The 24766-nt window shown below is 43.3% G+C and overlaps 1 protein-coding gene across 2 annotated transcripts in view; it reads right to left on the reverse strand.

Moving 5' to 3' along the window:
* Positions 1-272: 272 nt before the first annotated feature.
* The window catches only part of PAX2 (paired box 2), a gene marked incomplete at its 3' end in the record, with an annotated part of 84487 nt that continues 59993 nt past the window's right edge, over positions 273-24766 (reverse strand). Inside the window, exons 7-10 of one of the 2 annotated variants that reach the window (XM_080347753.1) lie at positions 23906-24032; positions 8894-8995; positions 2782-2868; positions 273-1447 (exon numbers count right to left, since the gene is read on the reverse strand). In XM_080347753.1, coding sequence (XP_080203879.1) covers positions 1326-1447; positions 2782-2868; positions 8894-8995; positions 23906-24032 — 438 coding nt within the window. Of the gene's footprint in view, positions 1467-2781; positions 2869-8893; positions 8996-23905; positions 24033-24766 lie in introns of both variants that reach the window. The other variant, XM_080347754.1, reaches the window with a different exon arrangement.

Genomic DNA, 24766 nt, shown 5'->3' on the forward strand with positions numbered 1-24766 from the left:
AACCAAGCAATAATCCCAGCCAATCCTGAATTTGTCCATCTCAGTCTCAGCTGTCCAGGGGGCAATCAGATGGGCCCACATGAAGCCCCACACTTTCCACCACACAGCGCAGTTAGAGCGCAGCTGGGCTTGTTTTCTTTGTTTGCCAACCAGTGACATGGAAAAGCGTTTGTTGACTCAGAGTGCTTTTTTGTCGACTGATGTGTTTGGTAACTTTGTCAGATGTGACTTGTCCACACTGCTCCCCAGAGACAGGATTTGGGAAAGGGGGAGGAGGAGGAGGCGACAGGGGTGGAGCTGGCATCCAATCCTCTCCAATACCACCATCCCATTGTAGTGCAAAACAGAAAGGAAACAAAACCCTGGAGTGAAAGAGGAGCATCAAACGTCAGAGGAACTCGTGTGCCATTCAGGTGGCAGGGAGGGATGGGACTTGGAGTTTTATTTTTGTAGGGTTTTTTAATTATTATTTTGGTTTTTTTGTTGCTTTTGTTTGCTTGGGTTTTTTAGAAAATTGGGGGATTTGTTCTTTTTTTTTTTTTCTTTTTACAGACCTTCATGACAAAGCATAAAAACACAGTTATATTTATATATCTATTTATATATTTCTTCATTTCGTCGGTTGGTTTGTAAATGTTGCTCCATCCTCCTGTCTGAACTGATTGTGTGTCACAGAATTTGTGGGTGTATATGTGAGGTTCCTCCCGACTGGCTTGCAAAGTCACCATGCGTGATATGCAGCCAACTGTGGGGGAAGCCACGCTGGAGGGTGGGGATGAGGTGCACAGAGAACCCCTCGTGGGGTGCAGATAGTTACTTGGTCCTTTTCTTCATTGCCAGATGGGCCAGGTCTCTGTACTCCCATCTCTGCTCTAGTCAGGCTGTTCCCTCTGTCCTGGGAAACAGGGTGAGCGTCACAGATTATGTGTGTTGAGGAGTCCACCACAGAAGAGCATATCTTTGGGGAACAGTGTTTCGTGAGCGGCATTCTCCCCCGCTTCCCCCGGCCCTTACCGCTCCCAGAAGAAGGGCGTCCTGTAAGGCAATGGTTGCCAGCTGCATTGCTTCCCAGTCACCCTCAAGTCCTAGAAGCCAAGGGGACTTTGTGTGGCGCGGTAGAGGGCTCCTGCAAGAGAAGCCACTTGGCCGCAGGTTCTTCCCGGCGTGGAGGGAGCGGTTGGGGCAGGGGGAGGGCGAGGACGGGAGGTCTCAGTCTGGTGCGGTGAGCGCTTGGTCCGGTGCCTTCGTGGTGAAGAGAAAGGAACTGGACTGTTGGGAGGAACGGAGAAGGTCTCTTCACCCTTCCCAGGGATGGAGGGAGGTGATCAGACAGGTACAATGTGGAGGCCTAAGCTGTCGCCCTGCAGTTTCATGTGGTTTCCATGGTAACTAGTGGCGGTCATAGGCAGCGGCAGCAGTGGGAGGTGCGGAGCCCCGGGATGTGGCACTATAATAATAAGGGGAACCTGAAAGTTAACACAGGAGAAGAATGGACTGGTTGAAAGGACAAACAGTAAAAAAAAAAAAATAAAATAAAAAAAATCAAACGAAGAAAGGAAACAAAGGAGAACTGAAAAGGAAAGGAAGAAAGAAAAGGAAAGGAACCAAAAGAACAAACTTGGGGAATCAGCTCTTAATGGGATTAGGAAACGGCAATCAGTGGAAGCCAACCAAGGGCTGTGTGTCAGTGGAAAGATATTAATGTGGTCTCTAGCTCTTAGGCCCCTCTGTGGGAAGGCAATCGTTTTGCTCCTTGTGACCATCAGGAAGTTGCCGAGAGGGAAACCTGTGAGTATTCCCGCAGAAATACGCCACACCTGTTCCACGGCCACCAGGAAAGTGTCAGGGCCAGATGTTCTGAGCATACCTGACAAGGTATAGCAGCTCACTTTTAAAACCAGGAGGGGAGAAATGAAACTAAATTATGATATTTTATTATTTGAGATTTTGGTCACATTTGGCCTGAAAGCTCTCTAGGTGGTTATTGAATGTGTGTTAAATAGTGATTGATTATTAAGATCACATTTACTGAGGTTTAACAACACTGGAATAAAATGTGCCTCTATTATCTAGTTGTTAAACCTCAGTAAATACATTGGTAATAATCACAGATGATTTATTTTACATATAATCTCTTCCTATTACCTTGCAAAGAAATATTGTGTTAGAAGATATGGTCTTATGGGAGGTTTATTCCCCTTTGAAAAAAACTTGACTTTCTGAGCATATTCGAGTCACTGGTGATGGACATATCCCTGCAAGAAAACTCTGCTGGCTATTGTAAACCTAGTGATGCAGCCTGTCTCCCACTCTGAACACTGTTCTGACTGGTCTGATAGGAAGAACAACTGTGAGATTTCCAGATCCTCAGGAACTGACTGTGGGTTTAACTTGGGAAAGGAGTGAAACCTCATCTGGATTTTTAGAAGACCTTGAATGGATGATGATCACAGCCTGAGAGAGTACCAGAACCTGAATTTTACTTCTGATCTCGTCTGGAATGAACTGTGGATGCAGGACATGGAGAAGACAGAGTTGGACTGAATTTCTGAACCATCTCATGGAAGAGAAGTCAGCTTCAGAACAGATACAAAACAGACATGAAGTATATATCCATCTAGACACTGGACTGGAGAGTCAGGAAAAAGGCCTCTCACCTGGCCAAATACTTGAAAGCCCTCTTCAGAAACAAACAAAAATAAATAAATACATAGATTAAAAAAGAGTGACAAACAGAAGGAGCGCGAGGCTGGGGGTGTGCTGTGGGAAAGAGGTACTCACTTAGTAACGCAGGGTTGCTGAACCGCCAGGCCTCGTTGTAGGTTGTGTACTGAGGGTGGCTGTAGGGATTCCCTGAGAACTCGCTCCCTGGAAGAAAGCAAGGGAGGTGTGAAATGCAGTTAGGAATGAAGAATTACTTTTATTGTTCCATCAAGCTAGTGTTCGTGTCAAATTTGTATGCAGCAGGAAAACTAGCGTATCTAGCTTCCTTGCCCAGCTGGGACTGTGCCCTTCGGGACACTGTAGTGTTTGCTCAGTGCAGTGTTGCTTACCCATACAATTAAAAATTATAAGATTGACCTCTTCAGAATCAAGAAATTAGTTTAACATAATGAAATTCTGTAATACAAATAAATAATTAAACTGGTTTGTTCTTTGTTGCCTTCTGACTTCTGATTCTCAGGTTGCAGCAGGATTGCATATGTGAGCTTTTTCTGCAATTAACTATCAGCTTTCTTTTAAATAAAAATCTAAGGTTCTCCAGTTGTGTCAAGACAGCAGGCATGGGAACTTCATGGGATGAACTCACAGTAAACTCTTTGGAACCAGCAGTGCTGCTGGTGGTGATATATATTGCTAACTTTTGTTTGTAGGGTACTGAGGGTGATGATGTATTTGTGGAGAAGAGTACCGTTTGTTATTGGATATGTTCTGAGGGTGGACTTAAGTATAAAACAAAATGGAAAACATATTAATCACTTTCTCTATATGATGTTGTTAGTCAGAAAAGTGATTCATATATGATGAACCCCACCTTTATGCTTAGTTAGTGAGTAACAGAAAAAACTTGCTGTATTCTAGTGGCAGAAAATAATTTTCTAATGATTAGTGCTTTAGGTGCTATTCTGAATCTGAAAGACAAGCTGGGCTACAGCTCCCTTTATCACATTCAGTAAAATGAGCCCAACCAAAAATACTTGTGAGCTTTGTGATCTAATAAGATTCCAAGATTTGAAAGTTGTAGAGTCTTCTTAAATATTCAGTTTTATTGTGCATAAGGAGCTGAGTCTCCTTGTTTTATAGAAGGCTGTGCAGGGCTAGGGGAATTATATTTGGTTATTGAGGAGATATGGTGCTGCATTCAAAATAAATAAATCTCCCCAAACTTAAAGGTATGTAATTCTGTTAAGTAAAAACATGCCGTTATCTGATCATAACCTCAATTTAATGCAATATCAACAGGCTGGGGACAATTAGTACCATCTGAAAGATATCGTGCTTAAAAGACAGTGAAAGAAGTGTGATCGTTAACTTCTGCTCAGCCCTGAGGTGGGGCTGGATTTGCTACAGCAGAAGTATTGGGAAAGCACCTGGGGTTCCTGCTAGATACCATGGAATATGGAAATAAGGCAATGCAAGATGTGCCCATGGAATATGGAAATAAGGCAATGCAAGATGCGCCCATGGAATATGGAAATAAGGCAATGCAAGATGCACTGGATGCCTGTGATACAATTACCAAAGAAATGTCAATTAATTTTACTGTAATCTCTGAAAATCTCCCCTCACTGGAGACTTAAAGCCAAAACCACAGAGTCTCTAGATGGCGGAAATGAAGACTGTTGAAGTCAGGGGCTTTGCACTGGTTTAAACTTGAGGAGAATTTGTCCAGACAGGGTTTTTTTTGAAGACACTCAGGGTAATAACAAAAACAGTCAGTACAAAAATGTATATGTATCAAAAACAATCACCATCCAAAGGTATTTAAGTCACAGTAGTTTTTAGTTTTAGCATAAAGCCTCATTTTGTGTGACAGACCTTATTACATACTGTTTTAATGATAACCTGGCACGTTTCCATACCTAGAAACATTTTGCACTGAAAATCCTGACAGCTAGCTGGGAAGGAATAGGTAAAACCTGCTAAGGTGACCAAGATGCTGTGGGGTAGGGCACAAAGGCAAAAAGCAATGCATAGTCCAGATTAATCTCTACTGAAGTGACCTATCTGTGGGATATACTGGAGTGAGTTTGCCAAAGAAGGAAAAAACTATACAGATGAGATTTTCTGTTTTGAAATGCCTCATATAAACATCATTTCTCTGCATGGAGAGAAGTTCTGGTATCTTAAGGCTTCTCTCTCAGCCTCTTCTGAGTTGCCACCCTAAACTGTTTACAGCATTCCTAAAGCATGGGTTAAGTAGAGAGTAGGGAGAAAGAGCCCCAGCTCCGGAGCGCTGGGGAGGAGGGAGGGCAGCCACTGGAAACAGTGTTTATTGACGAGGAGTGAAAGCATGCATGCAGCAGGATAATGAGCTTTTGAGCTCAACTGTGACCAAGAGGAACTGAGCTATCGCCTTCCCCGATCACTAATGAAACAAGTGTAATTTCCTCATCAACATTGGATTCTGTTTAACGACTCCCTGCCGTTGCCATCACCAGCCCTCCTGTGCATAAACCGCAGTTCCCTTCAGTGGGTGCTCACTTCACCAAAACAGTGCTGAAACTTGATGGCGTTTCTGGGAAAGAGGACGAATTGAGGCAGGGATCAAAGGTGCTGTGTTACCTGTGTAGGAAACAGCTCGCAGACATGTAGGTTAAGTATAGCACGATACCTGATTCATGCTTCTTTGAGTGACTAACCCCTGCTTTTTCAGGTGTGTGCTCAGGGACTACTGGCTTTCATCCACATCTACAGCCTGGGACCTGAAGTTATAGGTGAGGGCAAATGCAGGATATGTTTCTTACCACATCATCTGCAGACATCTCAAAGATATCTGCATGCATGACTGACCATGTTGCATGGATGTCCTGCTACTGGAGACAACTCTTCTCTAGGCTATACAAGTAGAAGTCTAGTGAGAGGTTGTCATGGATAGAACAGATCAGCTTTGGTTAGCACTAGTCAAATAATCTTCTCAGAAACAGTTTTCCATTGGAAAATGCTGTCTCATCAAAATGAAAATGTTTGCATGAGCTTGTCAGTTTCAATGGTGTTTCAGAAGGAAAAGTTCTGAAATGACTGCAAATTGAAACAAAGTATTATGTTTCAACTTTCTTGTTTTGTTTCATTTTGCCTTTCTCATCTCATTTAATTTCCTTTCAACTCTTTCATTATTTTAGTATGTCTTGACATCTAGAACATGTTGACATTATTGAAATGTTTCATCCTGATGTTTGCAAATTGAACAATTTCAAGATTCTGACTCCTCATTCCAATGCAAGATGAAAACAAATGTCAAAAAACAGAGAATTTCATGGGCTTGAAATTCTGCTTTCTGACCAGTTCTAATTTTAGCTCCGCACCTTTATTTAGAGAAGACAGAGCCTCTTTTTCATATTCACTCACATCTAGACAATAAAGTTTGTTTGCATGTCAGTATGTTTCTTAAAGATACTCTCTGAGCGGTCATCTTGCTGGCTTCTTGTTTCCAATGTAGTAACAGCACTGGTCCTTCATCTTTCTTGGCCCAGGAGCATGTAACAAACCATTGGCGACATAATATTGTTTTCTCTGTTCAACCTGGACTCCTAACAGAGGTTGCAAGCAAGCACAGAGGATAGATCTCAGGAGACCTATATTCTGTGCAATCTGTGCTCTGGGAACCTTTACTAACAGTATTTCTTGGAATCTGTATTTAAATCTTGGCATGTTTAGTCTTCTAATACAGAAACCATGAGGCATGAAGTGAGCCTAGCAGGTGGCAGGTCCAGAACAAATAAGGGAGGTAGTTTTCACTGAATATGTAGTTAAGCTACAGAACTTGCCATAGATTGCTACAGATGTTAAAGGCTTATAGGGGTTCAAGAGATACTGTTTAAGTTTGTAGAGAAGAAACCTATCAGGGTGTTTAATATTAAAAAGAACGATACTAAGTCTGGCTTAGGAAGCCTCTGACCTGCAACTTGTTGGAGTCTGGGAGATCTTTTGAGAAAGTACTGATACATGCTTGCTCTGTTTTTATGCCCCTTGCCCGGCATTCACTTTTGGCCCCTGGCAGAGAGTAGTGGCTGCAGAGATCTGCAGTGTGATGAAGGCCAAAGCCAAGTCTCATGTTCCTTCCTAGGAAGCCTCTTTATCTCCATCTTGTTGGCTTGAGTCACATTAGAAAACAGGAATAGAAGGGCTGCCAGGCTGGGCCTGACCAGTGAGGTATGACTGAAACAGTCGGAACTTGATGCTCTGTGGAAAGATGCGATACCTACTTCAGGATGCCCAAGTAGGCCACCAGAAAAACTTCCTTTAATTGAATGTTGACATCAGATTTAATGTGAAGATATCCATTTGAGTTTGATAATCTTTTTTTCTTTGAAGCATAACTCAACCTTTTTTGTTTATCATCCCGGTTCTTTTATTTTTGAGGGTTTTTGTGTGTTTTTGAGGGCACTGCTGTCTTGTGGATAAATAGCCTCCACATCAAGGAGCTGAAATACCCTCTTCTTGTATAAGTAACCTCTGTGATTAGGGGTCTTAAAATTCTTGTCCCAGTTTAGATGCTGCTATCATCATTGTGATGAGGATGCTAAACTTACATAGCAGTCACTGAACTATGGAGAAGCTGAGAACAGTCAGAAGTTGAGAAGAGCCTGCTTTATAGAAGTACGTATTCAAAGAGCCAGCTATTTTTGTGTTCTTAACCATTTCTATATGCCATGACCTTCTATAAGTTTTGACCTATAACTAACTTAAATGTTGGCAACTTAGTCTACCTACTGTTACTAGGGGGGGGGATTTTAATTGATTTATATTGCCTTGGTGCTTCTCTGATTCTGGAGCCAAACCATCCCCCTGAAATATTCAGTGTAGAAGGAAATGCCTTAAAATTTGCCAACTCCACATCACTCTAAAAATTCAGCCAACTGATCAACCATGTCAAGGGACTAAACTGGGGAGATAGGGGACCAATCCACTGTCTTTTCCTGATCTGGAGGTCAATCACATCATCTTCACAACATAGCCTGAGATTTTGTTGTGCCTTAGTATCATTAGTGGTAGGCAGCTTGTTAGCTCTGGAATGTGACCACAGGTATTAGCCAGTACTTCATGGTATATGTATACGCAATGATTTGTCATTTAAAGATGTTAAGAGTCTGACCTGCAAACATTTCCTATCAGTGATGTTTTCACTGTCCTCTCTGCAGTGTATGTTCATTTAACTGGTTGTTCTGAGATTTGAATGAGGCTTAAGTTAGGTGTTTCATATCATGGTGATTTAAGAGCTTTCTGTCCTCAGCTTTCTGCTGCATCTGTTCTGGAGTCATGCCTCCAGTAGCAGAGGTTACAGGATGGACTGTGTACCTGCTCATTAGCCATTGTGACCCAGGGAAGTAACATAAACAGAAATCAGTGCCAGACAAAGTTCTGAGCTACCGTGGCTGAGAAACAAAAATCCTTCCTCTTCTTTTATCTGCTGGGAATAACTGTCATCAGAGGAGTAGGGAATAGAGCCTGAGGCAACAAACTCTTCAGTTGCTCTATGGTAAATGGTCCTCTTTTCTCCATAAACACTGGGAGAATCCATATGCCAAGAGAAGGTACTTCTCCAAAGGCAATGGGTAGCAAAGAAACAGTTTGCCTTTGGACATAGGATTAGGCAGATAGTTTCTTGGCTTGGAGGCACTGTCTTACAAATAGGAGATGAGTAAGTATTTGGCTGTTGAAAGTGAATGTTTAGTTTCTCTTGAAATGCTGTTAATCATTGCTGAACTCTTAGCTAGTTTAGGCTGTGATCAGTAGGTCTCTGAAAACTGCAGGTATTAAATTATCATTGATGATTTTCAGTTTGATGCCCTGGCTTTAGACAGAAGTTGTTACCCAAAGTTAGCGGGTAGCTGAATATCCTGAGCCATGAGCAGTACATAATAATCTGTATGGGTCATTTGAAAATAATTACATTAGTTAATGAACACTAAGGTTAATTAATTACTAATTAATTGCCACAGGTTATACATAGCTAGTTGTCCATAGCAGCATTGAATCAGTTACTAGAGAGAGATATGTTACAGAAAGCGTTGTTAGCTACATTAGTTTTAGGCACCTGATGATTTCTTTATTAAAAGAATAGGCCTTACTATCAGCGAAGCAATAGCAAAACCAACTGTGAAAGCTCTTACAATGCTAGTATACCATTCAAACATATGTGCACCATTACTGAGTCTGGAGGCTGACTTACCAGGAACCATTCCTGCAAGAGTTGAGGTTGGGTAGCTGCCTTGTCCAGTTGGGGGAACATGGGGTGGGTAGCCAGGCAAGGTGGTGCTTGCCATATCACGACCTGGAAATGGAAAGAATCAGGACAGGTGATCAACAGCGACAAGACCTTTCAATATTGATTTGATATCACCTTTTGTCCCACTCTCACATGACTAGCAGCTTGATAGGCAAGTGCTGTGCAGCCTTCTCTTACATAAGTGCTGTCCATCCACTGAAAATTTGGGGGGAAGATTGTGGCACTTTTGATCTCACACTGTACGGATGGATGTTAAAACTTAGCTTTGTGAGGCTAGAAATAATTTGGTTTGTTTAACTGTAGATTTTGAATCTATTTTAGCTAAATCAAGATGGCCTTGAGCTGCATGGAGAATGGCAGCATATTCACTGCCAGAGTAGCTGAGCTCCTGTCTACATGCAGTGGATGCAGATCCAAAACTGTGGTGATGTTGCTTTAGGGTATGATCAATGTGCAAGGCATTGGAGAGTGATCCCAGGGTTTTCTGTGCCTATCTCTCTTCCCACCTTTGCTGTTTACCTGCTGCTAATTTTAGGCAAGTCACTTCACCTCTCTGTGCCTCTTTTTATGCTGCAAACTCTTTGGTGCAAGGGCACACTCTTAGTACCTTTGCACAGTGGTTAGCCTGAGATCAATACTTGTTGGACTCCTTCCAGGTGCTAGTGTAATTAATATATATAATCATAGGATCATGCGAATTAGTTTGAGTCCCACTTCATTTTTATTACAGGTGCAAGTTTTTGTTAGTAACACTTAAAGTTGTGATATCTTTTATCCAGCAAAGAAGTAGAGAGGGATGTGGACTGGGTGGATGATTGCAGTTTATTTTTCATCTCTTAGGAAGTGCAGCTGGAGGCTTCTTGGCTGATGCCAGAGGCATTTCCTCATTTGGACTGGTTAGCCTGAAAATGGGCCAGCCAGAAGGGCATTTGCTGTTAGTGCTTATTGCATTTAAATGAACAAAAATCATCTCAGAAGCTGCTGGGAATTTCAAGCCAAAACCAAAAAAAAAAAAGGCTAAATAAATTAAGATAATCTTTCCCCCACAGCTGCTGGGAGTTTACAGCTCAGCCTCCAATGCTGCCTACTGAGATCTCAGCCTGTTCCAAGCATCTAAGTCTTTCACATTCCCTAGATGAACTGTGGTTCACCAAGAATTTTGTGCCATTTGTTGTTCCTTTGTTAAATTTTATCTCTCCTGTCTGTTGTAACTGGCGGGCTGGAGTCTGATTCACCTTTAGAAGTGACAGGTTAAGTGTGGCCCATCAACACCACTGGAGTCACTGTAACTATGCTGGGATATGCCAGTGAAAGAAGAATAAGAGTTGGTTTAGGTCTACTAGTGGCAGAACAATAACTGATAAAGCGGGTCCTGGAACAAGCATGAACCTTGCCTGGGAAATTAGGAATAAATTATAGTTACACAGCAAAGCAAAAACTAATCAACATGGAGCATTAACCTGAAAGGAGGAAGTTTATCTGGGATGAGGTAGGCTAGACCGGTGTCATTGCTTTCATAGGTCTTGACTGAAAATTACTGAGGTGATTTACTCAAGAAAAAAGAAATGCAAGTTCCTTCTTTCTCCTTGAAGAGGTTCGTGATTAGTGCCTGATATTCCTAGCTCACCTCATCTTGGATAATGGCACAGAACTACCGGACAATGGCTGAGCTGTTTTCCAGCGACTCCCCAATATTGATAAAAATAAATATGTAATGCCTCAGGGATTTATATTCTCTGGTCTTCTACTTTTTATCACCATCATTCCTTTAGTGATTTGTAGCTGTGCGTTAAGCTGTATGATTAACACCTACTAGATGTAGTTCTTTTTTTCCTCACGTTCTTTTAAGCCAAGAAAGTTTTATTCTTAAAATTAATGTTCTTTTGGTTTCATTTATTGACTAGCCTGAGAAATAACAACAGAAGATGAGTGAGAAAACAGTGTCACTGAAAAGTTAGAGAGAACATTATGTAGCAGCAGGCAAAATTAATTCATTTTGACACTTCCATTCAGGTGGGAACACATACACACTCACTCTGCTATCCGATCTATGCACATATGCCCCTGTGTTTTTATTCAAACATGAGCATTCAGAAGCTGATGTTCAAAACTCAGTGTGGAAAATTCATCGGGAAGTGATCATCTGTCAAAATCTCAATCTTGAAAAAGAAGATAGCAAACAAGTACAGTATCAGCAACATGAATACGAGTCCCACAGAGAGACCCTTAAAATGCTGTTACGTACAAGCAGGCCCCTTCCATTACCTCCTCTCATTACCAACAGGTAGGCAGCATTATCAAACTACTGAATTCCAGGGCTATGGCAAAGCTAGCACCTGTCCTGCTCATAACATGCTTCCAACTCCAGTTATTCTCCCTTCTTGAAGAGCCTTCTAAGTGATGAACAGCACCTTCATCACTGTGGTACTGAGCTTTTGAACTCTTTGTCTCATTTTTAATTCTCCATAAGGCTCTCAAGGCAAGTGCCTCTCCTGAAACAGTGCCTTCTAGGCTAGAGTGTGGTCACCATCCCCAGAGAGATGTATTGTTGCAGAGAGTCTGTCAGGAGACTCCTTGTCTTAGGAAGTGTCCAAAGCTCAGAGGCTCTTACTGGCTGCAGTAAAACTGGAGCAAGACAGTGTTGTAAACACAAAAGTCTTCTCTACTGTTACTTGCCACTTTCCTACAGGGAGGTTTAGACAAGGTCTCCTGACAAGACAAAAGGAGGATGTTAGGTCAAAAGAGAAAAATAATACAGGAACATGAAGGAGGCAGAGGTAAGGTGTGTTTCTTGAACATTTGGAACTGTGGTCTGCACTAAGACTTTGTTCTGGAAAAGCTCAAATTACATTATTTGACAGCGGAGTGACAGCAGCCTCAGTAGTCACCTAAATTGATACCTGTCGTTTCATCCGAGCCACGCCTGAGCTTCTGCAGCAATGTTGCTTCAGTCACCTTGCACAGGAGTTTCCCCTAGAACCTACCTGAAACTTCTCCTTCCTCCCCTTCAGCCTGCTGCTCCTAAGTGCTGCCATCTTCTGCAACCTATTTTCCCACTTCTGTCCTTCCCTTAAAGGCCACCTACCTCAGGTCCGTATTCCTTTGGCTGTAAGACATAGTATCTCACCCACCCTTCCTGGTCTTGACATTCAAACGTGATGCCCTGTTTCTTAACTACTTAGTCTGCTGTGTGAAGGCACCGGCTGACATTGACACTGCCAAACCAGGCGACTCAAATATTGCTCACAACATAGCTGTGTAGGCACTGACTGCCTACATATTTATCCAACTCAGTAGTTCGTACAACCCATGCTGAACGACCCTGTCAGTCCTAGAGCTGGCCCGGTTATTCAAACTGCTATCACCCACCTTAGGCCAGCACACAGGACCCTTGCTGGGTCTTACAGTACTCAGGGGCATTATGGATGTTGAGGCAACACAGGATTTTGCTGTACAAGTGTTTCTATACTAAGTCCCAGACCCATCCAACTGGGATACCCTGTCATTTCTAGGTAGTTACAGCTTCTTTTCCCATTTTATTCTACAAGATGAAAGACAGGCATGAAATCTTTTTGTGACTCTCCACGGAGCTGAGAACACATGCTGCATACACAGAACTGGAACATGGTTGCTCTGGTTCCCACTTGCACTCAAAGAGCTTGCAGCATTTACTGGTCTCCCCGTCTGGTGAAACTGAACCCCTTGCTTGCAGCATTCCCGCTGAGTTTGTGGCCAAGGCCAGTTACCTGCTATCAGAGGCTGGCTGCTGGACTGCCCAAAGTGGGCACCATGATGAAGGAAGGCACTGTAGCAAGGCGTGGACACATCGTCTGAAAGGGCCATGTGGAAGGGCTGAAGATCAGCCTGCCCAGAGCCGACCGGCGTGGTGGGAGTGAAAGGGGTGAGAGAGGCTCCATGAGGCTCTTGCTTTATACTGAGGGGAGAGGAGAGGTTTTCTGTGGTAGGGTAAGGGATGGACACAGACAGACACGGGGAACAGGGGAAGGAAGAGGAGGGTGGGGAAGGGAGGAGAGGAAGAACAAAATGGGTAAATGAAAATGGAGTGGTTAAAATCTACAGGGAAATTAATTTAAAAACAAAAATAAAAATAAAAAGGTTAGAAGTAGATCAGAGGAGCCAGTGCTGAGACAACAGCAGTAACTGCACCCGGGGGCTGGGCTCTGACTGCAGGGGCAGCGGGAGATGGGGGGAGTGGAGTGCGGTGGCAGGTGGGAGGAATGGGATGCAGGACAAGGAGAGGTGAGGAAGGGGACATGCAGGAGAGGGAGGACAGGAAGAAGCGTAGGGTTGGGAAGGAGAAGAATGCTCTGAAGCTTCTGTACTCCCTTTCCTGCTGCTTCCTCTCGCTGGCCGAGGGTGCATGAAGATGCTACACTTACACAGTTTGGCCCAGGGAATTATACCACTTTGTTTCTCCGAACCCAAGGTAACCTTCCCCAGGAGAGCAGCGTGGTTATTAAGCATCTGTTAAACAGGATGCTTGGCGTAATGGCCAAAGCTTCTCAAGCCAAACTCTGTACAAGCTTTGACAAAAAAGGCACAGCTGAAGTCTGAAGCGGTTAAAATAAAAATGGGACTGTGCAATTAACAGGTGGACAGACAGATAGACCAATCAATTGTTCTTGTTCACAGTGGCACACTTTGGAGTTTTAACCATAAAAGCAGTCAGCACTGACTGTTGTTCCAAGAGTATAGTGTTGCCAGACAGATGCCTTGACAGAGAGATATAACGGAGGGAAGGAAATGTGGGAGACTTATAAAAGGTCTTATTTTGATCGTTGTTTGCATTGGGCCTCCATTTCTGATGTGCAGATTTGCACAGGCACAACAGATACAGCTTTGCAACTGCTCCTAACTTGGCTGCCAGGCAAGAGGTTTGGGAATTGGAGGACTCTGTAACCTAAAGCACCGGTACTCCAGAACACCCACTGTTGTTGGGTCAGCAGTAATAGAGTCCTATATTTGAACATCTGAAAGAGAAGTATGGATGATGTGATCGGATCCAATCCAAATCATATAGCAAACCATCCACCCTCAGGTAAACAAAGTAAAGCCAATAAATGAAAGCCATCTCTCTGCTGTGATGGCAAGTGTTGCCAATAGCCTATGAAATAAGTTAGTTCTGATGCTTTTGATTTATACAGAGAAATATAAATGTGACATATAATGAGGTCATAAATCTGACTTCATTAATGTAGAACTGGCTTAATTAACTCTAGGCACCTTATTGTGAGGCTGCAATGCTCACCTAGACAATAAAGGGCTGGGCAGTTTCTATCTGTGAATGCTGTTTATCCTGAGGCATTTGTTTCCTAAAGGTTTGCGACCTGGCAGAAATGATAGTTTGCCATCTGTGTTCTCTTCCAAGTACCTCTAAGCTGGATGGTCAGTAAACGTCTCTGAACACTGGGACTCCTTTGTGGCAAAGACATATGTTCATGGTTCATTTGACTGGGAAGGATCAGTCCCGGCCAAAAGATGCACAGTTCCTCTTTATTTAGTTTACTTATGTGAAGTCTCCAGTATGCTGAGTGAGGATTGTGATTTCTTCTCCCTTTTTGCTATAGGAAGGTCTGTTTGGTGAGGATATGGGAAATAGAGGCTGGACTATCTGGTTCTTGTTGCACGGTTAATTAAAGTCAGCAGAGTAGGCAGCACATTAGAACCTACTTTCTGCTTTTTACAACTATTTAGTATCCTAAAATCTTACCAGTGAGCCTTCATGTGCCAGTGCTGGTCTCTGTAGATGGAGAACTCCCAAAGCTATTTTGCTCCTGCTTTCTTTGTCATCAGGTGGCAAGAAGTGCACAGATTTACCTTCAGGACAGACAGGCAGATTCACCACCAGCAGTCTGGGAGTGCTGAAGCCTTTATCCAAATAATGTTGATACTAGATAATTTGGATGAATAGATCTATCTGCACGCAGAAGGCTCAAAGTTCCCCTGGCTTTCAGGGGCTGCAAATGAAGTTATATTTTTCAAGGAAGCCATTTGACAGTCATACCTAAATAAGCCAGGGATGCTTTGGTCCTGGGCATTTTCTAGGCTACTTTTTCAGCTCTCCATGATGTGCAAGAGAGAGCAGGTGTGGGGAGCTACTGGGGAGGAAGGGGCAGAGAAGTAGATGGACATGGGAAGCGTGGGTGGGCAGAAGCAAGAGGTGCTATGGGCAGAGGTTAATCCTGTTTGCACAGCCCCCAGGCATGGTGGGTTTCCTAGTCCCTCCCCTGCTTTATTTCTCTTTTAAAGCATGGAATTTTCAGCTATAATCCTTCCTAAACCACAGCATTTTTCAGGTGCTCTGTGTAAGTGAAACCATAATCTCTGGTAAAACAGACCGCTTAAGCTGCTGTAGCATTAGGCCAATCTGATCCAGCCCCTGGATTTCCGCTCTGCCCAGCCACCACCGAGAGGATTTCAGCCTGAAAGACTGTCTAAAGCCCTTGCAATGGCAACAACAGTGCTAGGCCTTGCCTTGCAAAGCTGAGAAGGGTTAAGGGACCAGGAGCTATTTGTCCCGGTGCTTTGAGGCTGTTAAAGCCGCTGTCAGACTCACCGTGGAGATGAGCCCAGCCCTTTCTTGAACACATCAAGGCTTATGAAGAAAAATTCCTTGCACCTTCCAGAGGCAGCACCACTTACTCAGTGCAGGGGAATAAAGAAGTCAACAGCAACATGGCAAAGAGACTAGGACACAATAACACTAAACACTCTTCTCTCTAAGAGTAGTGGAGAGGAGGCGAGGATAAGGTCAGACAGTGAATGATTGCACAACCGAAACTCAGACTTTTTATGTGTCTATCTGTCTATCCCTCTACGCTCTGCAACTGCACAGATATAACTTATATTCCATGTATCTTTACTGGTGGCTGGCATTCACCAATTTTTACTCCTTTGTTGTCCAACACTCCTCTGACTAAAAGCACCTGAATTCTGTCTCTGATATAACTCCTGCCACTGCTATGCTGGAATAATTGCCCCAGCAATGAATTATAGCTCCAAAGTCTGTCAGTGTAGATGAGATCAACTGATCTATCTATCTATCTATCTATCCATCCATCCATCCATCCATCCATCCACCTGTGAATGGCACAGTCCCATTTTTCATTTTAACCACCTCAAACTTCAGCTGCACCTTTTTTATTTTCACATCTGATTTTCTCCATTCTCTAATTCTTTTGTATTTGTGATGGAGAACTTGCCCCTTCCTATCCCAAGTCCTGCTAGTGCTGGTGAGCTGTGGAGCAGTGCTGTACTGGCTCATCTGTGTCTTGGGGGTGTCCCTCAGAAAGGCTGCATCAGGCAACCCCAAGGTATCTGTCAGTGAATGTCCTGAGGCTGGAATACCAACCTGTAGTGAAATGGAGGGTGGAATGAGTTTGAAACCACCCCAAAGCAGCAGAAATCTATTCCAGTCCCAGGCTCCTTTCGTCTTCTAAATGGCAAATGATATCCTTGTTTATAAGCAACAATGTCATGGTGGGGCAAATTTGAAAGGGTCAGCAGGGTGGGATTAGAGATGGAAATATAGCAGAGGACTACATATTTTTTGCATCTCCTGCTCCTCTCTTTTCAACTGTACTTGCTGAGTTATGGCTGTTTTTCTTCCTTTCTAACCCTCTCCTCTGTTATCCTGCGGAGAGCTAGAACTGGCGATCTCTGGCTTAAATTCCCCCTGCGAATTAAGGGATTTTAGCCAGACAGGGTGAGAGGAAGATTCACAGCTTTGGGTTCCTACAGAGACTCATCTCAGCTTTTATCGTGCTCTCTGCTGCTGAAGGGAAGTAGGGGTGTTTGCAGGACTAGATAAACTGCTTGTTTTTCATTGCTGGCTTCCTGGAGGATAAGCTACCTGCATCCAGTGCTCCTTTTCTTTTCAGTAAACAAAGAATATCAAGATGGCACACCCCTGCATAAAGGATGGTTTGTACACAGCCAATTAACAACACTGCTCACCCTCTTGACAATCTTTAGTGTTCTTCATCATTTCCTGGGGTCTCTATCAAATATTTATATGACCCCAGCACTGCACTCTTTAGAACAGATACCCTTACAGCATCCCTTAGGGATCGCTCTTTTGTCTGTGAGGAACTGCTGCCAGAGAAGATGTACTCAAGTTTGTGTAGGAACCCTGTGCCAAAGCTGAATGTTATCTCAGTAGAGTTCATATCCTTGTCCCCTTTCTTGAGTCCCAGCCCATCAGGTTGGGCAATTACTTCTGCCTTAAAGTGTATTAAAGTATTCCTTGGTGGGTTGAGACTTGAATGTTGCCCCTTAAACAAGATGCTTTTGAAATATATACTTGGAAATGTAACTAGAACATGTTAGTTTTTCACACAGTTCTCATTATAGGTATCTTCAAGATTTCATCACAGTTATATTCTGCTGGTTGTAAGATAGGGTAGATCTTCCTGCGTAGCCCATAGCAATACTAAACCTGCAAAGAAGGGCCAAAGATTGCTGTAAGCTCTCCAGTTCTCTGAAAGACCGCAGTGGGCAATTTCAACTGTACAAGCAGCTGGCCTGATTAAATCCAGTACAGCTGATGGGCATAAAAAGTTATTAACACCTGCTGACAGGTGTTGCTTAACTCAGATATAAAGCATAGTCTTTGCTGTCAGTGGGAAAATATCTACATCACAAAAATTTCATCACAGACATACTTGTTGGAACCTTCATTTAGCCTCAAAAGGAAAGGCAAAAACTGAATTGTTGGAAAGACAATATAACTATTTTATCTTAAAACGTCCCTTTTTGTCCAGCAGCATAGAGTGTGGTAGCCTGACATACTGTCCCCTTGCTGAGGGAAATCGGACTGGGAATGTCAATTCACTGCTATTGTAATTACATGACATTATCGTCATTCACTGCTATTGTTCACTTAAAAGCTAATTTAAGGAATGTGAGACATTATTTCTTTTGGGCCCATCAATTTCTGGGTTCCTCACTTGAACATGATTTTCAAGCCCATGAGCCACCTTCTTCAGTATCATAAAGTTATTTTCAGTGGAACTTCCATTGTGTGTATGGAAATTGTTATGTGATTCCTCTCCTTCCTGCTACTCCTATCTGTGCCAGGGATCATTCATCTGACCATCCATCACCCTTAGCCATTTGGTCCTGCAGAAGACTACTAACACCTTTTGCCTTTCCAAATTCCTTGACTAGATAAGAAGATACTATCTCTTCTTAGGGATGGGAAACAGTTGATGAAATTTGGAGGTCCTGCGGACTTCTATTTTTGCCAAATTGCTCATCTTAAATAGAGGAGAGGCTTGCTCACAGAAAATACCTCCTTCATTTTCATGAGGCAGGATAGTAACAATCTTGCAGCAGCCACACGAATGATTGTCACGTTCCCTTTTCAGGGCATTGGGGCATCCAGGAATGTTCCCAACAGCCTGACTGCTGGTGGCAGCGGCCAGGGTGCAGTGCCGCAGGGCATGGGTCTGTGTATGTGGGATCTGCTGTCACCAAAGCCAATCTGGGGGCCCTAGCAGTTTGTTGAAGAGGTTTTCTTAAGTCAGCTCAGCCAAGCCCTGACCAGGGCTATTGCTCCCTGGTGTCAGATACTAAAGTAGATTGGAGCAAGGCAGGAAATTTTCACCAGTACGAACAAGGACAAGGGGAAGGAAGTGCTCCTCCCCTCAGAGTAATGATATAAGTACAACTTATAATGGTCAGTTTTAATAATGATTTAAAACAACAAGCTGTATCAACTTGTTTTACATTTCTAAAAGGTTGAATTTTATAGCTGGTAACAGATATTTTGTCAAATACAAAATTTACCCTAAATTTGGTTATTTCAATTTTTGCGAAGTAGATGAGCTGCATCTGTGCACATTTATTTAAGCAATTATGTTGTTTAATATAATTTGTCTTTACATATTATTATATGAGAAAACAGTGAACGATGAGTCCATATTATTATTTTATTAGATTATTAACTTTTTACTTGTGATCTGTGTCAAGTTATATTTGGATAGAAATTAGAGTTAAATTAAAAACACTATTTGTAATTATTCATGCTAATTAAATAAAATGACCTCAGGTTCCCTGACTTCCTAAATATACCAGAACAGGAAAAACAAGCTAAGCAGGTTTTGCATTAAAAATGACTTATTAAATGAAGGAAAAAAAAAAAAATATATATAAGGAGGAAATGGAGCTGATTTTAGAACCTGATTTTATAACTAATAGATCTGATCCTTTCACCACAAGCTTAATTCACTCACCAATAGAGGAAAACAAACTTTTTCAAATCCTAGTTTGTTTCTTAGTTTTGAATGACCTGGTTATTGAACTGAACAAAATTCTCTTCAGTTCGCTCACTACGCTGAAACAAAGGAAATAATATCTTTTCATCTGGCAGGAGGCTGAAGTTCTCAAAAGATAGTTTATCATTTCAGAAGAACTTCAGATCCAGGTGTCCAGCCAGTGACTTCTCTGTGCTTAGCATCACAAATGTCTTGAAAACTTTCACAGAAATCAGATGCTGTTTAAGTACTGTTTTTGTATATCTTTCAGACATAGTAAGTAGACATAATGTAAGTAATTATATATATATATATATTTTTTCCGAAACACATTCATGCGTGAATTTGAAAAATTGACTTAAACTGAAAAAAAATCTAACCCCATGCCAGGGAGTGGAGGTCTGGTGTAAAGTGAGATTGATGGGGTTTGTGCTTTTTTGATGCCTTTGACACATCTTGAGTTGTCATCAGGATTTCTCACTGTAGATGATACCTTGTTGCTTTAGGGAAAAATGTATTTCCCAGAGAAAAGAAAACATTTTCTATACAGGACCTAGTAGTTGTTTTGGTGGGTGATGACAATTTTAAAAGTTACCTGATCCTGTTAAGAGGTGCCAAGCATAGCACGGAAGTGCTCAGAACAGAAACCTCCGCACAGAAAGAGAAGGGGACCCGTCCTCCCACTTCAGTCAACAGCAGAAGTTGCTGAAGTGATTTTTTTTTACCCTATTTTTCTTAGGCTTGTCTTTTCTCTGCACTGATTGTAGTGGGCTGGCAAACAAGTCTATTTAGTTAAAACTACTGGGATTCAATTAAGGGAAGTTTTTCTTTACCTTTGCTGTAATTTTACAATCCCTCTAGTAGGTAAACCCTCCCCTTTAGTAGTCTGTTAATAAGCAAGTTTCAAGCCATACATGAAAAGCCCATTGTGTTTTATTTTGCATAGTGCTGCCTCTCTTTTGGGTAACTTCTGGGCTAGACAATTGAGTTGGAAAGGGCTCTGCTCCTAAACTATGAACCTAAGTCCCTGGAACTCAGAACGTAGTTTGAAGACACACCACTTCTTTCATGCATTCTTATTCCCAAATATGTGACTTTTGATGGCGCTTAAAGAAGGATCTTAACCTTTGCTCTCAAAGGATTCAAAGCTTCTGTGAACAACCCTGTGCTTTTAAAATACTCCTGTTGCTAGTGCCAAAATCTTGAGGTTCTCCTCCGCTCACCTTTTTGGTGTTAGCTACTGAGTACCTTCCAAAATCAGACCTGTGGAAACTACTGAATAAAAGAAAGCTATCGAGGTTCTCTGTGTTTCCTTAGCCCTGTGCAGTTTTGTACTCATCTGCCTGAGCTGTTTGCCTTCAATAAAAATAATTGAAGTAGAACATCTCTGAACAACAGAATTCTTGTCCTGGTGTTCAGCTGCATATACATGCCTTATCTTGGTATGTTCAAGCTTGGATCTTTGCTTCTAGGAAATCTGATGTGTGTCCAAAGATATTGTCCAAGAAACTGTCAGGGACCTATGCCAATCTAGCTCCGATGGCCACGCGGCATGGAGGCAAGATGTAGCTGGCCCACTGGCCTGTGTGTGAAGGAGGAGCTGAGGTGGTGTTCTCAGACAGCTTTTAAGAGCTTTCTCTCTCTGATACTTCATAAGGAAGTGGCAAATTTCTGCACTGTCTGTTCTATATGAAGGACAGCAGGACCATGTTTCCTAGCCCGGTCCTCAGCTCACCCTGAAGCGTCAGCTCATTCTTGGAAATTCCTTGCAGGTACTTAATTGGAAGAAATAAGGGTGACCTGTCTGCTCCATAGTAAGAAAATGTTTTTGTTTACTTCGTTTAGGAGATGTGAATAATAAATGGACCATTTAAGATGCACTAGATAGAATAATTGTCTGAAAGGTGGTGTTTGATATTGGCAGTACTGAGCAAGGCTGTGCTGTATGTAACTGTGGTGCTAAGTGGTACCTTTGGATAGATGCCCAGAACTTTGGGAAAGGGCTTCCTCATGTTGGGAAGGTGGCTGCCTGTTTTGCAGCATTTCTAGCTCTTCAGTTCCAAGAAGCTCACAGATGGACAGCAACATCTGTACTTGACAGTCTCACTACATTCCGAGATTTTAGGTAGCTACATATTGCTGAAGTTTTGATGGCTTTTGGAGGTGTATATTCTCAGAATGGTGTGAGCTGAAAGAGCTTGCTAAAGCAAGCTAGTTGTGACCCGTGGAGAGCAGGACTTTCTCTGAAGTCTTCAGAAGGGCAAGAATCCAGTGCCAGACAGCTTTGGTCTGGAAATATCTAGTGATAATGTCTTATGTTTGGGAAGACTGAGCTGGGGAGACTTTCCTGTCAAATGAAGCTAAATCTTATATGCTGAAGTGACTGCACACAGAGTTTGTACCCTGCTTGGGTGGTTTTATTTCATGTTAGTTCCAGATATCACCTGGGTTCACAGACTGCCCTGGACAAGAGCAAAGAGGCATTTCAAAGATGACAGTGTTGCCACAGAACAGGCAGCTGGCAATTCAATACTTGCTATTACTCCAATATCCTTTCTTGGAAGAGGGATCTGGGTGACATCAAAGACATCTGCATGCTTCCAGCCTCCTCCTTAATCTCCTGGCCAGGGCAGATGAGAGGCAGCACTGAGTTCCTCACCTCTCTGGTCCTTCCTAAGAGCATTGCCCAGCCCCACAGCAAATATATAATGAATCATTCATCTTTAATAGATTATGCAAATTGAGGACATCAGATCAATGAAGATCAATAACTGCAACCATTTAATTGCCAGCAAAAACATTTTACGAATGAGCATTATCTGAAGTCCTTTCTTGGGTAATGGCACCATTAATCCAAACATTGGATCCTGGCCTAAGTGCAGAGGAAAAATTCTCTGCCCCTCTTCCCCTGTTGCCTTTCAGGGTGTTGAGGGTTTTTTTTTCCCTTTTCGTTTCCAGTTTCTGAGTTTCCCCATCATTACCACCAGTGAACAGCTCCCAACACTAATAGTTCTGCTTTTGTTACTCTGTGCTGATTGAAATGTCGCATACAGATTGAGATGTTAGTGCTAAGTTGCCACCTGGGAATGTCAAGCTGGGTCTGAAATGAACTTTTCTCACTCTTGGATCCAGATGGATCAGATGGGGATGTTCTCGAGCTGAGATGGGAGTGTTGCAGGGAATAGAGTGAGGATGGCACAGGGTGGGGGAGACATGAAGACGATTTTCTGCCTCAACCCACAGCCACTTCTGTGAGGCCAAATCTGTCTCATGCCATCCCCTTGTGAGAGTCATGTCCAAAGCTTGTGCAGCGTCCCCAGCCTTTGGGAATTCTGCTTTCATATTAACAGGCTGGAATGCATCCTCTTCACTTAGGCAGAAGGACTAAAAATAGTTATTTTAATGGCCCATTTGAACCTTAAACTCTGATTTTAGGCACCTCACCTTTACATCCAGCTATGGGGATCTGCCTCCCATGAAGGAGGGACAGTACTGCTCTCCTACTGGCTTTGCCCTCCAAAGACAGGAAAGTGTTTCCTGTAAGAAATGCAGATCTGCTAAATGGTAGGTGGACACTGGCTGAGTTTTCTTTTCCATATGCAAATACAATGAAAGATGGAACAATTTTGCCACAACTGAGCCATTTTTTTCTGTCCGGCTAAGAAACTGCATGGCTACAAAGATCCTGGATCAAGCCTGATAGCAGTAAAAGCCATGAAAAAAATCTGAGGATGTCACGCTTTCTAGACACACTCTAAACATGCAGTTCACCTCCCCATGGTTGTCCACAACATTTTGCAGACCTCACCCTGGATATCCTCTGTATTTGAGGTAACTGTTACTAATCCTGCCCCGGTCCCAAAGTTCCTGGTAGCCCAAAGTTGTGTACAACAATATGCCTTTGCTCAGTGTTTATTGAACAAGCAATGACTGACTGCCTCAGCCACGAGCTGCTTCGACCTCCGAGGCTGTTTGCAGGGGCTTCTGCAGGAAAACATGGAGACACAACCTCCAGTGCAGCTGCTGCAGAAATTGCCTCCTGCTTCTGTGAATCTCGATTCCTTTACTGTCTTGCATTTGCTCTCATTTCCTACTCTCCCCGACACTCCTGAGGTTAATGTGCCCACACATGAGGGAAGGGGGAAAGCTGTGAACAAATTTATTTTGCCAGCTGCTGTTAGAGACTCATGGGCTTAAGGAAGAGGGAGTTTAGCTGTCACAGTTCATCAGAGCTCAGTATTTAGATTGCCAATGCCCCTTCCAAATGCCAGAGCTGAATAAAGCTTAAATTATTATTTCTCTCCAAGAAAACCAAGTGGGTCATGGGTCAGCCACGACCTTCCTGTTCTCAGACACAAAGAAAAAAATCACAGTGTGTATTTGAACATATTTGTCCTCTACCAACATCCATCCCTAAGCCCCATCTGGGCACACAAGTTCCTGATCCACACCTGGGTCTGCCTGTTTGATTCACACCTGGGCACCTCTAGGTGTACCCAAAACTGCCAGTACTCTGGATTTCAAGCTTCTCTTGAGCCCTTACGTCCTCCACACTCTTTCTGTCTCTTTCCATGTTTGCCACAGAGGGATCTCTTGCATTAGCAGAAAAAGCAGAAGCTAATGGTGATGAGGGAAATAAATAAAAAGCTTGGTTCTGCTGTTTGGTCAAGCAGCTTACCGGTCACCACAGGGTACGTCTGGGGTCCTGACACATTTGTCCCCAGGTCTGGGTTAGCAGAAGTGGATAGACTTGATTTGACTTCATCGAGACCAGGGGTCAGAGCTGGGAGGGAGTACTCATTACCCTGGGGAAGAGAGGAGAAAGACAGCTCGCTATTGATGCGCCAGGAGAAAGGGAAGGGTGTACAGATGAGGGGGAGGAAGAGGAGAGATGCAAACCCCTGCACAGATGGAGGAAGAGGAGGAGGAGCATACGGAGAAGATGAAGTGACAAGAGGGTTGCGGGGCAGGGGGTGGGTGGGGGGAGGTTTCCTAGGATGAGCTATCCCACCCGCCTCTGCGCCACTGAGAAGGGGAAGCGGGATGTGGGATCTGGCCCATTATCTGTGGTGTGACTGAGCCTTCGTTCGGTGTGATAGGGATGGGGATGGCTGCCTGTGCCACCCCAGGGGAGAAGACATGGGAAATCCACCTCCCCTCCTCCTGGCTGAGATGTTTGCCCTGGTGACAAGGACAGCTGGGCAGAGGACTGCAATGACGTGACTGGGACAGGTGGGCTGCAGGAAGCAGACAGTGCTGGCCCAGAGTAGCCAGGCTCTCTGCTGGGTCCTCTGCCTCCCCTCTGCTGCTACCTCTGTCCTCGCTCTTTAAAAACAAACAAAGAAGCTTCATCCCCTGCCTGTGTCACTCTGTGCACTGGGGTATGAAATTGGGGAGGGGGGAGGCACATGGCTAACAGAAGGGTGGGAGGGGGAGAGCCATTGAATCTGAAAGGGTGTCCTGTCCGAAAGGCTCTGGTAATTGCCTTTTTATTGTGGCAGCCTCCGGACCAGATGCGGGAGCTGGAGAAACCAGGAAG

This window comes from Nesoenas mayeri (genome assembly GCF_963082525.1).
Source record: "Nesoenas mayeri genome assembly, chromosome: 7".
In the NCBI taxonomy this organism is placed as follows: Eukaryota; Metazoa; Chordata; class Aves; order Columbiformes; family Columbidae; genus Nesoenas; species Nesoenas mayeri.